We start from the raw sequence: 13014 nt of genomic DNA, 5'->3' as shown, positions 1-13014 counted from the left end.
TTCATTTGTATGCATTGACCAAATACCTGAAGTTTCCTTTGCCATCCTCTTCCTTAATCTCCAGAGAGACAGTAAAAATAAAGAGGTCACTGTCAAGAGGACTCAAGAGCGGCATATCTCTGATATCGGCTGGGCGTGAAGAGCGGCGAAAAGCTGTAGAAAAACTGTACAAGATTCGACTGACCTACAAGGAAAAAAGGTAAGAGAGGATCACAACTACACTAAAATTGTATGGACAAAACTGAAAAAAACACTAATTTAATGAGAGAAAGAGGAACAGGTGGGGTAGTGAGGTAGAAACGGGCATGGCAAAGAGGAGTGAAGAGGAACACGGAAGGAGGCGAGGATAACAAAAAGAGAGAAGTGGAGAGCAAAAAAGGATCATTCGGACATTGGAGGTGAGAATGAATATACAGTATATGAAATACATTGTTCAATGCAGAGGTGGGTAGGAACGTGCGACATTTACTCCGTTACATTTACTCAAGTAACATTTTGGATAAATTGTACTTGTTGGAGTAGTTTTAATGCATCACACTTTTTAATTTTACTTGAGTGTTGTGTTGTGAAGAAACGGTACTTTTACAATGACCTACATGCCACTCTTTACTTTCATTTATCAAGCATTGCACGCGTAATGTATTTTTAAACTTTCGTTTTCGACTTCCGCATCAGCACAGTGGGTACGGAAAGTATTCAGACCCCCTTACATTTTTCAGTTATATTGCAGCCATTTGCTAAAATCATTTAAGTTAATTTTTTTCCCTCAATGTACACACAACACCCCATATTGACAGAAAAAAACGGAATTGTTGAAATGTTTGCAGATTTATTAAAAAACAATAACTGAAATATCACACAGCCATAAGTATTCAGACCCTTTGCTCAGTATTTAGTAGAAACACCCTTTTGAGATAATACACCCATGAGTCTTTTTGGGAATGATGCAAAATGTTTTTCACACCTGCATTTGGGGATTCTCTGCCATTCCTCCTTGCAGATCCTCTCCAGTTCTGTCAGGTTGGATGGCGAACACTGGTGGACAGCCATTTTCAGGTCTCTCCAGAGATGTTCAATTGGGTTTAAGTCAGGGCTCTGGCTGGGCCATTCAAGAACAGTCACGGAGTTGTTCTGAAGCCACTCCTTTGTTATTTTAACTGTGTGCTTAGGGTCATTGTCTTGTTGGAAGGTGAACCTTCGGCCCAGTCTGAGGTCCTGAGCACTCTGGAGAAGGTTTTTGTCCAAGATATCCCTGTACTTGGCCGCATTCATCTTTCCTTCCATTGCAACCAGTCGTTCTGTGCCTGCAGCTGAAAAACACCCCCACTGCACCACCACCATGCTTCACTGTTGGGACTGTATTGGACAGCTGATGAGCAGTGCCTGGTTTTCTCCACAACATACCGCTTAGCATTAAAGCCCAAAAGTTTTATCTTGGTCTCATCAGAAAAGAGAATCTTATTTCTCACCATCTTGGAGTCCTTCAGGTGTTTTTTTAGCAAACTCCATGCGGGCTTTCATGTGTCTTGCACTTAGGAGAGGCTTCCGTCGGACCACTCTGCCATAAAGCCCAGACTGGTGGAGGCCTGCAGTGATGGTTGACTTTCTAGAACTTTCTCCCATCTTCCGACTGCATCTCTGGAGCTCAGCCACAGTGATTTTCGGGTTCTTCTTTACCTCTCTCACCAAGGCTCTTCTTCCCCAATTGCTCAGTTTGGCCAGACGGCCAGCTATAGGAAGGGTTCTGGTCATTCCAAACGTCTTCCATTTAAGGATTATGGAGGCCACTGTGCCTAGGAACCTTAAGTGCAGCAGAAATGTTTTGGTAACCTTGGCCAGATCTGTGCCTTGCCACAATTCTATCTCTGAGCTCTTCAGGCAGTTCCTTTGAGCTCATGATTCTAATTTGCTCTGACATGCACTGTGAGTTGTAAGGTCTTATATAGGCAGGTATGTGGCTTTCCTAATCAAGTCCAATCAGTACAATCAAACACAGCTGGACTCCAGTGAAGGTGTAGAACCATATCAAGGATGATCAGAAGAAATGAATAGCAAAGAGTTAAATATGAGTGTCACAGCAAAGGGAAAGAATACTTATGGATGTGATATTTCAGTTTTTCTTTTTTAATAAATCTGCAAAAATCTCAATAATGACATTTCTTTTTCTGTCAATATGGGGTGCTGTGTGTACATTAATGAGGGAAAAAATGAACTTTTAGGATTTTAGATAATGGCTGTAATATAACAAAGAGTGAACAATTTAAGGGGGTCTGAATACTTTCCGTACACACTGTATTTGTGCTGTTTAACAAATGGGAACAATGCAGTATAAGACCATTTCTTGGAGCTGAATTTGCCTTAATTTATTTTACACATTTTATTTTATTTATTGTTTTACATTAAGTGATATTGTTCAGTAATATCTGAATTCTGAATATCGTTCATATTTTTAGTTATTTTTATTTTATTTGATGTTCATGCTCTGATTTAAAAAAAATAAATAAATCAGAAGTTACTAGTTAGTATTTGAGTAGTTTTTTTTTCACTGAGTATTTTCTTACTCTTACTCGAGTAATTATTTGGAGGGCTGCTTTTTAAATTTTACTTGAGTCATAAAATTCTAAAGTAACAGTATTCTTACTTGAGCGCAATATTTGGCTACTCTACCCAACTATCACTCAATATCAGTAACATACAAATTACAGTAGCAAAATGAAAATGAAGGATAGGCGGTATGGAAGATGAATGAATGAATGAATGAAAAAGCAAAGGAGAAGACAAGAGTGCCATCTGGTGTCTCATCAGTCTACCTGCTGTAGGACTAAAACTTCACAAGTCCTTATTTGGCTACTTTGTGAATTTGTTAAAACTTGCTATGGCAGGGGCATCTGTAATAACAATACTAATTGTTCACTATAGATTTTAAGCTTAATCATATGAATGGTTAAGGAACATGTTCACAGTTTTTTATTTAAAATCAGCTTGTTGTCATGTAGTGAGTGACCTCTCTTACAGCTAGGACTACTGTAAACGGGTTTGTTGCCAAAACGAATGCAGCTGTCACGCAGAGCAAACCTTTGCATGAAGGTTGTATGTTCCATGAAGTGATAAAAACAGTGCTTAGCTACAGTGTGTATAATTCAAGCTTACCGCTTCTTTGATATGGCAGGAGAAGACGTGAATTTGGAAGTCTTCAGAACTCCGATAACTCTCAGTAAAGCAAAAGCAGTCACTTTCCACAGAATCGTCACGTCCACGAGCACAAAACAAGACCTTGTAAATTGGGAAGGAACAAATCTCTGTACCCGATGACTGGTCCACAACCCTGCAGAAATGTATTATAAGAATCATTTACACAGAAGACTTAATGGAGTGAAATAATGCAAGGATAGTAGAACTAAAGTTGAAAAGTTCGTTCCCAGAGTTCTACAACCAATTTGTTTGGATTTAAAAAAATAAAAAATAAAAATCTGAGTCGCGTCACAGATAAGCTTTATGCATTTTACTTTACAACATTCTTGCATACAAATGTGTAAAAAAAAAGTTCACTTTGAATAGTCAAATTTAAAAAAGTGACAAGGCGTATGTTAGGCTGGAGTCTCTAAGAGTTGAATGACTAAAGTTTGCATGTGCAAAAACATGCACAAACTTGATTGCTCACGCCTCATGCAAACAGATGTGGAAGCTGATCTACTAACTGGGTGCACCAAGGATTTCGTCTGCCAAATGAGCAAACAGGCGCAGTTCCTTTAGCAAGTGCTGTGAAGTGTAGATACAAACATGATCAATATAGCATACACAATGAGAAAACCTGAGACTAATTGCGATGGCTAATTTTGCGTCTTTAAATACCGCATCTAAAAGGCAGGTGAAGACCAGCTCCACTGTATGTAACCATGACTGCGGTTACTGTGGTGACGAGGAGGCGCATACAAAATTAGAGGCGGCAGGATGAATGGTTCTTTTCTACTTGTTACAAATGTTTTTTTTCCAGGGCCGATACTAATACCGATTATTATTAGTCAAGGCCGATAACGGATATTTGGAGCGGATATTCATTCAAAATATTGGCATCAAAATTTTTAATAATACAAACTCCAACACTTTCCTTAAATGCCTTCTTATGCATATTTTCATTAAAAAGCTATTAAAATTTGCAACATGTTGAAAGTTATTTTTTTTTTTTTTAATTAATCGTAGACAGACATTTTTCTTTTAAAATTCTAACGGAAAGTGCAGCATGCTTTATAACGTTAAATGAAGTTAACCAAATAAATAGCCCCCATAAAGTTTTCTACAGTAAAAAATAAATAAATACATTTTAAAAATCCACAATTTAAATATAAAGAAATGTTACTCTTTAACTTATCTGACTTTTAAGTTCTAACAAAAATAAATTGTGCAGGGAGTTCCCAAGGTCAACAGCTGGTAAATGGATTGCACTAATATAGTGCTTTATCTACACCACGGGTGTCAAACTATTTGTCTCGGGCTGCATTGTAGTTATGATTTCCCTCAGAGGGCCGTTAGAACAGTGAAACCATATAAAGGTTTAATCATCACCAAAACATATTATTACCATTACACAACAAATTGAGGGATAACTAGTTTTGAAATCAGAAGACAAGGATAATAGTTTGTTCAAGTATTGTTTAAGTTACTGTAGAAGAAGGGTTTGGTCACAGAAAAATGCAATCTCTCAACATTCTTGTTTATTATTATGACAATTTGGAATTTGGGTACAGATTTGAGCAAAAACCACAGAAATTGACTAGCATGATTTGCTTTCGTGGGCCACATAAAATGATGTGGCGGGCCGCATCTGGCCCCCGGGCCTCGATTTTGATACCTATGATCTACACCATCACAGTGCCCAAAGCACTTTACAAAGCCTCAAATTTACACACATATTCACACACTTTGACATACAGACAGTTGGAGCCAGGATTCGAACCGGCAGGGCTTTGGTAACTGGATGACCCGCTCTACCAACTGAGCCACAGCTGCTCTCTCATGGCCCTGGCCCTGGCCCTTGCCCTGTGTGAAATAGTAATGGCCCCCTAAACCTAATAACTGGTTGGGCCACCCTCAGCAGCAACAACCGAAGTCAAGCGTTTCCTGTTACTGGCAATGAGTCTTTCACATCTCTGTGGAGATATTTTGGCCCTTTCTTCCTTGCAGAACTGTTTGAATTCAGCAAAAATGGATGGTTTTCAATGCCAATGCATTTCAAACAGACACAAGTATGGACTTTGACGAGGTCACGCCAAAACCTTTATTTCATTTTTTAAGACATTCAGAAGTTGACTTGCTGATGTGCTTTGGATCGTAATCCTGCTGCTGTCTTGATTTTCTTTTTTCTTTCACAAAATGGCTTACCTCACAGAGCCTTCTGGTCCACAGGGTACATGTAAAGTAATGGGGATCGGGATGGCACTCTCAGCCCGCAAGGTAGCCATTGCCCTCTGTGCTTCAGCTTCATTACGAGGGGCTTTGACCCAAGTGCAGCCCAGGTACGACAGCTTGTTGAACTGCACACTGTCCTCCTCTTGGATGGTGGGGCTAGCCGGTGCTGGACAGGGCGATGATACCTCTGTTGGCAGACATGAAATGAAAGGAATTTGAATTTCATTTGATTTGTTTTTACTGACATGTCTGGTGTCAGTTTATTCAGCCCGCACTCATCCCAATTGCCAAATGAGAGTTCAATTCACAAATGGCTACTATGGGGCCAGTATGCCACCACACTATTATGGCAACTAGAAGCTACTGTTCAGGGTTTGAATCTCAACAAAACACTTGTGCATTAATGAAGAGAGAGCGTTAATGACGTTAGTCCAAATGGGCAAAAATGTAAAGATGAAAAAAGGTGACAGAATGGCACAGGATGTTAGGAATTTAAAATGACCTGGAATTTTCTTGCTTCACAAACAGGAAGCAGAACAATGAGCACAGGAGAAGAACTTCCACTGCTGACTGGCTTTTATTTCACACTACACTAACTATTTCCTCTCAGTCCACTCAGCAATGTGGAAGCACCAGTGCTAGTGGTGTAAATAATCTGATTACTTGGGGAAAATTCAAACAAATACTATTGTTTGTCTGTCTGAAATCCTGAAGGCCATTAAACAAACTACTGGATGACTGCAGCTTAACAATACCTGGTGGTTGGAGCTCCAGGGCTTGGACTTCTGGGTTGCTGTGCTTCTCCATCTTTTCCACACTGCTCTTCTCCACCTTCACGTCATCGTCATCGTCATCGTCGTCATCATCATCATCATCCAGCACTTCCTCCATGGCTTTCTCTAGCTGCTCACTACCATTCAGAGACATCTGGAGGACGAAAAGAGAGCATGAACAGTGAAGGGGAGGGTAAAGAGAAAAGATGACGGTAAAACACCATGAAGAAGAGCAGGAAGCTTCCTGAAATGTGTGAATAATTTATACTATGTACTGTATACTATGGCCATGTCAACATGAATGCGGCTGTTTTTTATGAAGTATATTTTTCTTTGCATTGGCTTGGTTTTAGCCCTTCATCTACCCATAAGATCCCTACCTCTAGCCCGGTTCGAATAGGCTCTAGTTCCCCCATGACTAATGAGGACAAACCGTATACCAAATAGATGGATCTACATTTACTCACTCATATAGGTCACTGAAAACAGACTTTTGAAGTTTTCAGTTCAATTTAATTTTTTTTTTTTTAAGTCTGGGAAATATTTATGAAAAATATAATGTATTTTTTACTATATGACAAAGTGTAATATGTTATTTATTTATTACTTCACATTGAAGTGTGTTGTTAATGAAGGTTTACATTCACTATCATGACTTTCCTCAATTTGCCATTGTTATTATCAAGCATTTTTCCAGAGATTTCTTTCTTCAGGCTGGTTACAATGGCCTGACAGTTAGGGGTTGTTGAACCATCTTGCTATAGCTTAACAGCCTAGAGAAGAAAGTAGCAGTAGATGTTTACATTAAACAGACGTAAAACGTCTTTGGTTAAATTACCAGACAAAGCAAAGTGTGAAGAGCAATCTTACAAGCCCGACATGGATCTCATGCTATCTGCTTCTCACATAAAACACTACTTGTAAAGTTATACGTTTTGTTGTACGTTAGTAAGGTTGAGAAGCTCCGGGAGCACATAAATCTTGCCTTACGTGTCACGAGTTTTATTAATTTAATAATATAAATGTATTTCTACTTAGCTATACAAGTCTTGTGGCATATACTCAACAGTAGCTGAAATGAAATACCTTCAAAATATCCGTCTTTTCTTTTAAACTTTGAGTCAACACCTATTTTTTTAACAGCTTGCGACCACTGGCTTGGGTCCTAAAATCAGCTACCCGCACAGTGCCTGTTGTATTGTTCGGAAAAAAATAAGAAGCAAAAACAATCATAGCATTTTTTCATATCTCAAAACGTTATGCACCATAGGGAAATCCTAATAATACTACTTCTGTTTTTTAAAATGTGAATTTCATATAAAGTTTGCATAATTATTTTTATTTATGTAAATGCATTGTTGTTGTTGCAACTACAGAAACATATTTTGCAATTGGCATGATGTTTTGGTTGGAGATTAGCATTTCAGACAATTTCCATAATGCATGACTACTTTTTATCAGGTCCGCATTTTATTTTATTTTTTAAAAACAATTCATTATTGTTTAGCCATGATTTCACATACAATTTCTCCAATGTTTTTTTGTGTTTTACATAGCCATCCAACCATTTTCCGGACCTCTTAATAGTAAACTCCAACCTAGGGGTGACATAATTTGCATATTATAGCTTTAATTACATATGATATCTGTCTGTCTTCTGAGATGTGTTTCTGACCTTAAGCCTCGGTTTGCCCTCAGTGCCTTGTGGTGACCCAGTAGCACCGGGCTGGACCAGGACAAACTCCTCGCTGGTGACGGTGGCCACAGACTCTGTGGAACTGCTGACTTTGCGCAGAGAGGAGCTGTCATCCATGATTGACTCTTCTTCTCAGGAAGTGCAGGGGAGACTTCTGTTGGATCTCTCCCCTTCCCTCCCTCGTTCAGCCAGTTCTGGACACAAAATAAGCTTGTGTTACAACTTACATTACATTTGGACAGTTAAAGCCTTTCTAACTTCTTTATGGGTCTATGGGAGTGACACTACTCAAATTAAATTGTATAAAAGTTAGATGTAGAAAACCTACACAACCAACTTAAAACCGCAAGTTATAGTATAAAAGCAGAAACATGAAAAAAAATTATGTTGGCTCATATCATATGCATAATTGTTGGATAAAGAAGACTTTTCTGTTTCGTTTTGTTTTTGCTTCTTCATTGAGACAGATGTTGCGCAGTTTTTTTGTTTCTTCATGTGTATTGATTAAATGTGTGGAGCGATATGATGAATACTGTGGGCAAAATATTGTAATAACACATTATCATGAACTTTGCTACAATGTAATATACACCCCTATTGCTTTGGAACAGATTGGCTACATTTCTATTGGGGGGAAAAAACAATTACTTTTTGTTGCTGTGTTTGTTCAATCGTATTTTCTGAAATCTTTACCCAGATTAGGCCGGTTATTAGTGCTGCCTGAGCTATAATCAATATAATGTGACAATCTTAATGAGATAAGTAGAAAAGATGACCTAACCAAGCAGCAGCCTTACTACTACTACACGCTTTGTGGAAATTTGCTGAAATCTGCATTGGGCTGTAATACACAATTATTTTAATCAATTAATCTGTCAATTGTTTTGATCATGAATCAGAGAATTACATTATAATTTTCATCTCTTTATTCATGTCACCGTGCCTGCGTGGGTTTTCTCCGGGCACTCCGGTTTCCTCCCACATCCCAAAAAAATGCTCGGTAGGTTAATTGACGACACTAAATTGCCCGTAGGTGTGAATGTGATTGCGAATGGTTGTTTGTTTATATGTGCCCTGCGATTGGCTGGCAACCAGTTCAGGGTGTACCCCGCCTCCTGCCCTATGATAGCTGGGATAGGCTCCAGCACACCCGCGACCCTAGTGAGGAGAAGCGGCTCAGAAAATGGATGGATCTCTTTATTCAAAAACATGACATTTCAAGTTGACAGAGCAGAAAATGCACAAGCATAAATTGATTATGATTCAGTTACTGGTTTGTTCTGTAACATGTCACAAAATGGGTAAAAATGTTGCCAATTTTTTTCCTAAGTAGATGTTTGAAAATGTCGTATTTTGATGAAGCACAAAAGATAATCACGCTGCTTTCATGGAGGACTGTAGAAATAAAAAAATATTTACAGTTGAGAGGCTCAAATGAGAGGATTTGGACAATTTTAAGCTAAACAAGTTCTCTCAACGATTAATCGATTATCCAAATAGTTGTCAATTGATTTGATAATCCATTAGTTGTCGATTCATTGTTGCACATTTAATCTGCATTAATATAGATTGTCATATTAATGCAGATTAAATGTGGATGAGAAGAAACATAAAAGGATGCTTTCATTCATTCCAGACGCATGATTTCATTTACACACACCATGACGACTGATAATAATACATTCACAAAGAAACAAGGAGAGCAACCGGATCATGTGCTCCAATCACACTTATTCAATTATGGCAAGTAGCATGAACAACCCAGGCAAATAATGGGTCACTTACTGTAGGAACTGGCATGGAGAAACAACCCAGATCAGAAACACACAGCAACAGCAAATGTAGGGAAAAGTTTTAAAGTTCTCTTCAGTCTCCTTTCTGTCCTGTTCCAGGCAACTAGCTAACATGTACTAGCTGACATATACAAATATGTCACACTTCACGTACTTAGCACCAATATAAAGCACACTCAGAATGTCATAATGTGACCCTGCTTGTATAATAGCTGCATTTATTGTTTCCACATATATAAACAAATATACAAGTGCAGTACAACAATGTCCTCCTGTGTGTCTGTAATTGATTAATAGCAATCGCCCCATTTCCAGTGAGCAGTAAAGTTCGATTAAATTTTAATGCAGTGCATAATTGCTGACTTATTGTTTGTTTCCATTGTCACAAATTTCAAAGTGTATCCAAAATTACTGATCCATACCAATGTTTAGCACACGCCAAGAATTAAAAACAAAACAAACAAAATCCAAACTTACTGATCCATACCAATGTTTAGCACATGCCAAGAATTAAAAACAAAAACATGAAATGCCAGATCTACTCCTCGGTTTACATTGTCGTGATCCTCTTTGTTAAAGGGGACAATTTGCCAAACCAACTTTTTTTTCTTTTTCTAGTATTTGGGATGGTGTCTCAGTAAATGTGAAATATGAATTAAACTCACTCACACATTTCTGAGTTTCAGATATTTTTCTGCCAAGAGACCTGAAATCAGGTCATTCGAATTTCTCGAGCTTATCTACATCACTCGTGAAGATCTCCGCCTACCTCTCCACTCCTGAGCCAGCGTTGTTAACATAACAAACACGTCTACTATCACAAGTGGGTCTTCTACACAGACCCAACCAATCAGACGAAAGGGGGCGGTTTTAGGCAAATATGAACAAAGTGGACACAACACTGGGTCAGTAGCTGTCAGAGGGGCCTTTTTTGGACACTTGTATGACAAAACCAAGGTGTTTTTTTTGTTTAAATGAAATTGAAACTTTTATATTAAGTCCATGTCAGAGAGTCACTCTATGAATGTCTAAATAGCCAAAATACGGGACCTTTAAATTCATTCGAAGTTGTCACTGTGACACAGTGGTAATTATGATGATGACACTACTTTCGAAGCTAATGCAGCCATCATCCTTCCTACACACTGTGCATTGGATACGCAAGCTGCGCTGAACTGAATGGCCCTAAACTAAACTTCTTGATGGAAAAGTGTCTAAATTAGCACCCGGTCATTACGAGCCTTAGTCTGCTATTGCAGCAACAGTTGGCAACAATGCAAACCAAACACCACTTACTCGAAGTGGAAACACTGAATAGTAGGACGTGATTTGAAGTCAGGCAGCTACACAACAGCAAAACACACTGAACTTACAAGCTGCATTGCTTCAGAGAGGGGGTGCATGTCTGCAGGCTGTATTATACAGTTGCTTTCTGACAAATAATAACCAGTACATAAACAGTTACAACCCCAACAGTGAAGTTCCTAGGCCTGGACACCTGATAGAGAAACTTGACAAATTCATCAATCCATTTTCTATAGCGCTTGTCCTCATTAAGGTCACAGGTGAACTGGAGGCCATCACAGCTGACTTTGAGCGAGAGGGTGCGGGCTTCTCGCCCAAAGTCAGCTGGGAAATGCTCCATATTACCAGTGACAGTAAAGAGGACAAGCCCGACACAAAATGGATGGATGAATTAAGTGTTGTTTATCAATCAACGAACCTTATGAGGAATATCTGCAACAGCTCTCCTTACATTCATTTTTTTTTTACTGCATTTACTGGTCAGGGTCTCACGTGAGCTGGAACCTGTCTCAACTGACTTTGGGCAAGAGGCAGTTACACCCTCGACTAGTTGTAGCAGGGCAACCTCGACACCAACACAATATTTGTAAAGGTAAACATATTTTTGCACTTATGAGATGTGAGCTATGATAGTTTAGAATGTTAAAATATTTCTCGAAACTGTTAATAAATCACCTCATTCATCAAGACCTGTAACCAGATGTAATGGATTCTTCTTGTACCCGTGTGTTTTGTGGACATTGGTTACAAAGTATTTCTGTAAAACCCTGCTGACTAACAAACAAACAGCAGACATTTAGCTTCTTGGCAAAATCCATTAGTAATCCTCTTGACAGTGACAATCTAAAGAGTTCATATTGGCTTTGTAAAGGCAGATTTTTTTTAATATACATCTCTGGTGAGTGTATGCCTTCTCTGTTTACAGAAGACTAGCAACATACAGTAAATGGAAAACATTGTTGTGACAAGCTGTATTGGGAACTGAAGCAAAACCACATACAATACAACAAACCCAAGCAGATACCGCGCAGGTAAGCAAATAAGATGAATTTAAGTCAGGAAAAGCCCGTGTCAATTTTTTTTCATCATTTTAAAGTGTGACCTAGTATTGTCATCAATGTGATTTTACAATTTTAACAAGTTGTGCATTTGAATAAAACGTAATTGTAAAATAAACTCAATTCCTTCACCAGTTAGCTTAGCCTCATCTGATGAAGGAGACGTGTATTACATGCAGTTATAAATTTTGTTCTAAATTTCTAATTTAGAACAAAGGTCTCTGCCAAATTAACCAGTATTGTGTTATCCCAGCTATTGTGTTATCTTTTTGTCTGCTCACCTTGACCGAACTTCTTGCATCAGCAACAGCAGCAGCACAATTAGAAAATGTAACTAAACTCGGAAATAAAGTGCATTCAGTACAGCTCAAACATAAGATCGGGGTCCGCAAGGCAACAATACAGGCAATGCAAAATTAGCGAGCGTCAAGCTCACTTATCTATTATACATTTTCCTCAACACGGGAGTGTCGGATGCTTTTAAAAGCTGAAGCTATGCAGATGTGCAGCTACATGATATGTCAGGACAGGTGAGTTGCAGGCAAGCTAATCAGGAAGTTCCAACCAGTGCCAGGCTATAAGAGATGCTAGCTTACGACCAAGCTAACGTCGAAGCTAAAGCCAACCAGCTCGAAGTCCAAAACATTGGCTCCTTATTTGGAGGGGCGACAACACACAACACCCAAACCGTCCTCGATGAGGGGGGGGAAAAAATGCAGATAAAAAAGAATTCAAAATGTCTAATGTGTCGACACGTCACAGACTCACTGAAATGAGCACATTTGTTTATAAACAAGCTGTCAACTTACTTGCTTGAAGCGATGAGGAGTTGGCTGCTTGCTGTCAAGAGTTCAGCGAAGATCGTCTATATTCAGCGAAGATCGTATCACCAAACAGGATGCATCACTCGATGCTTCAATTGCACGCTTTCCGGTTGTGTGGCGCGCAAGTGCTGCCACGCATGCGCACTCCTTCAGTTATCA

At 38.9% G+C, this 13014-nt stretch overlaps 1 protein-coding gene across 4 annotated transcripts in view; it reads right to left on the bottom strand.

Moving 5' to 3' along the window:
- rabgap1l (RAB GTPase activating protein 1-like) overlaps window positions 1–12970 on the bottom strand; it is a 111356-nt gene extending 98386 nt beyond the window's left edge. For 3 of the 4 annotated variants that reach the window (XM_061779016.1, XM_061779020.1, XM_061779019.1), the window contains exons 1-6: window positions 12841–12970; window positions 7855–8069; window positions 6162–6333; window positions 5380–5593; window positions 3151–3325; window positions 27–184 (exon numbers count right to left, since the gene is read on the bottom strand). In XM_061779016.1, the coding sequence (XP_061635000.1) occupies window positions 27–184; window positions 3151–3325; window positions 5380–5593; window positions 6162–6333; window positions 7855–7992 (857 nt within the window). In that variant the 5' untranslated portion in view covers window positions 7993–8069; window positions 12841–12970. Of the gene's footprint in view, window positions 1–26; window positions 185–3150; window positions 3326–5379; window positions 5594–6161; window positions 6334–7854; window positions 8070–12312; window positions 12790–12840 lie in introns of those variants that run through there. The other variant, XM_061779018.1, reaches the window with a different exon arrangement.
- Window positions 12971–13014: the final 44 nt, after the last annotated feature.

Source organism: Phyllopteryx taeniolatus, chromosome 7, assembly GCF_024500385.1.
Source record: "Phyllopteryx taeniolatus isolate TA_2022b chromosome 7, UOR_Ptae_1.2, whole genome shotgun sequence".
Taxonomy (NCBI): domain Eukaryota; kingdom Metazoa; phylum Chordata; class Actinopteri; order Syngnathiformes; family Syngnathidae; genus Phyllopteryx; species Phyllopteryx taeniolatus.
The sequence above is the reverse complement of the archived record's forward strand: the minus strand, read 5'-3'. Positions and strand labels throughout refer to the sequence as shown.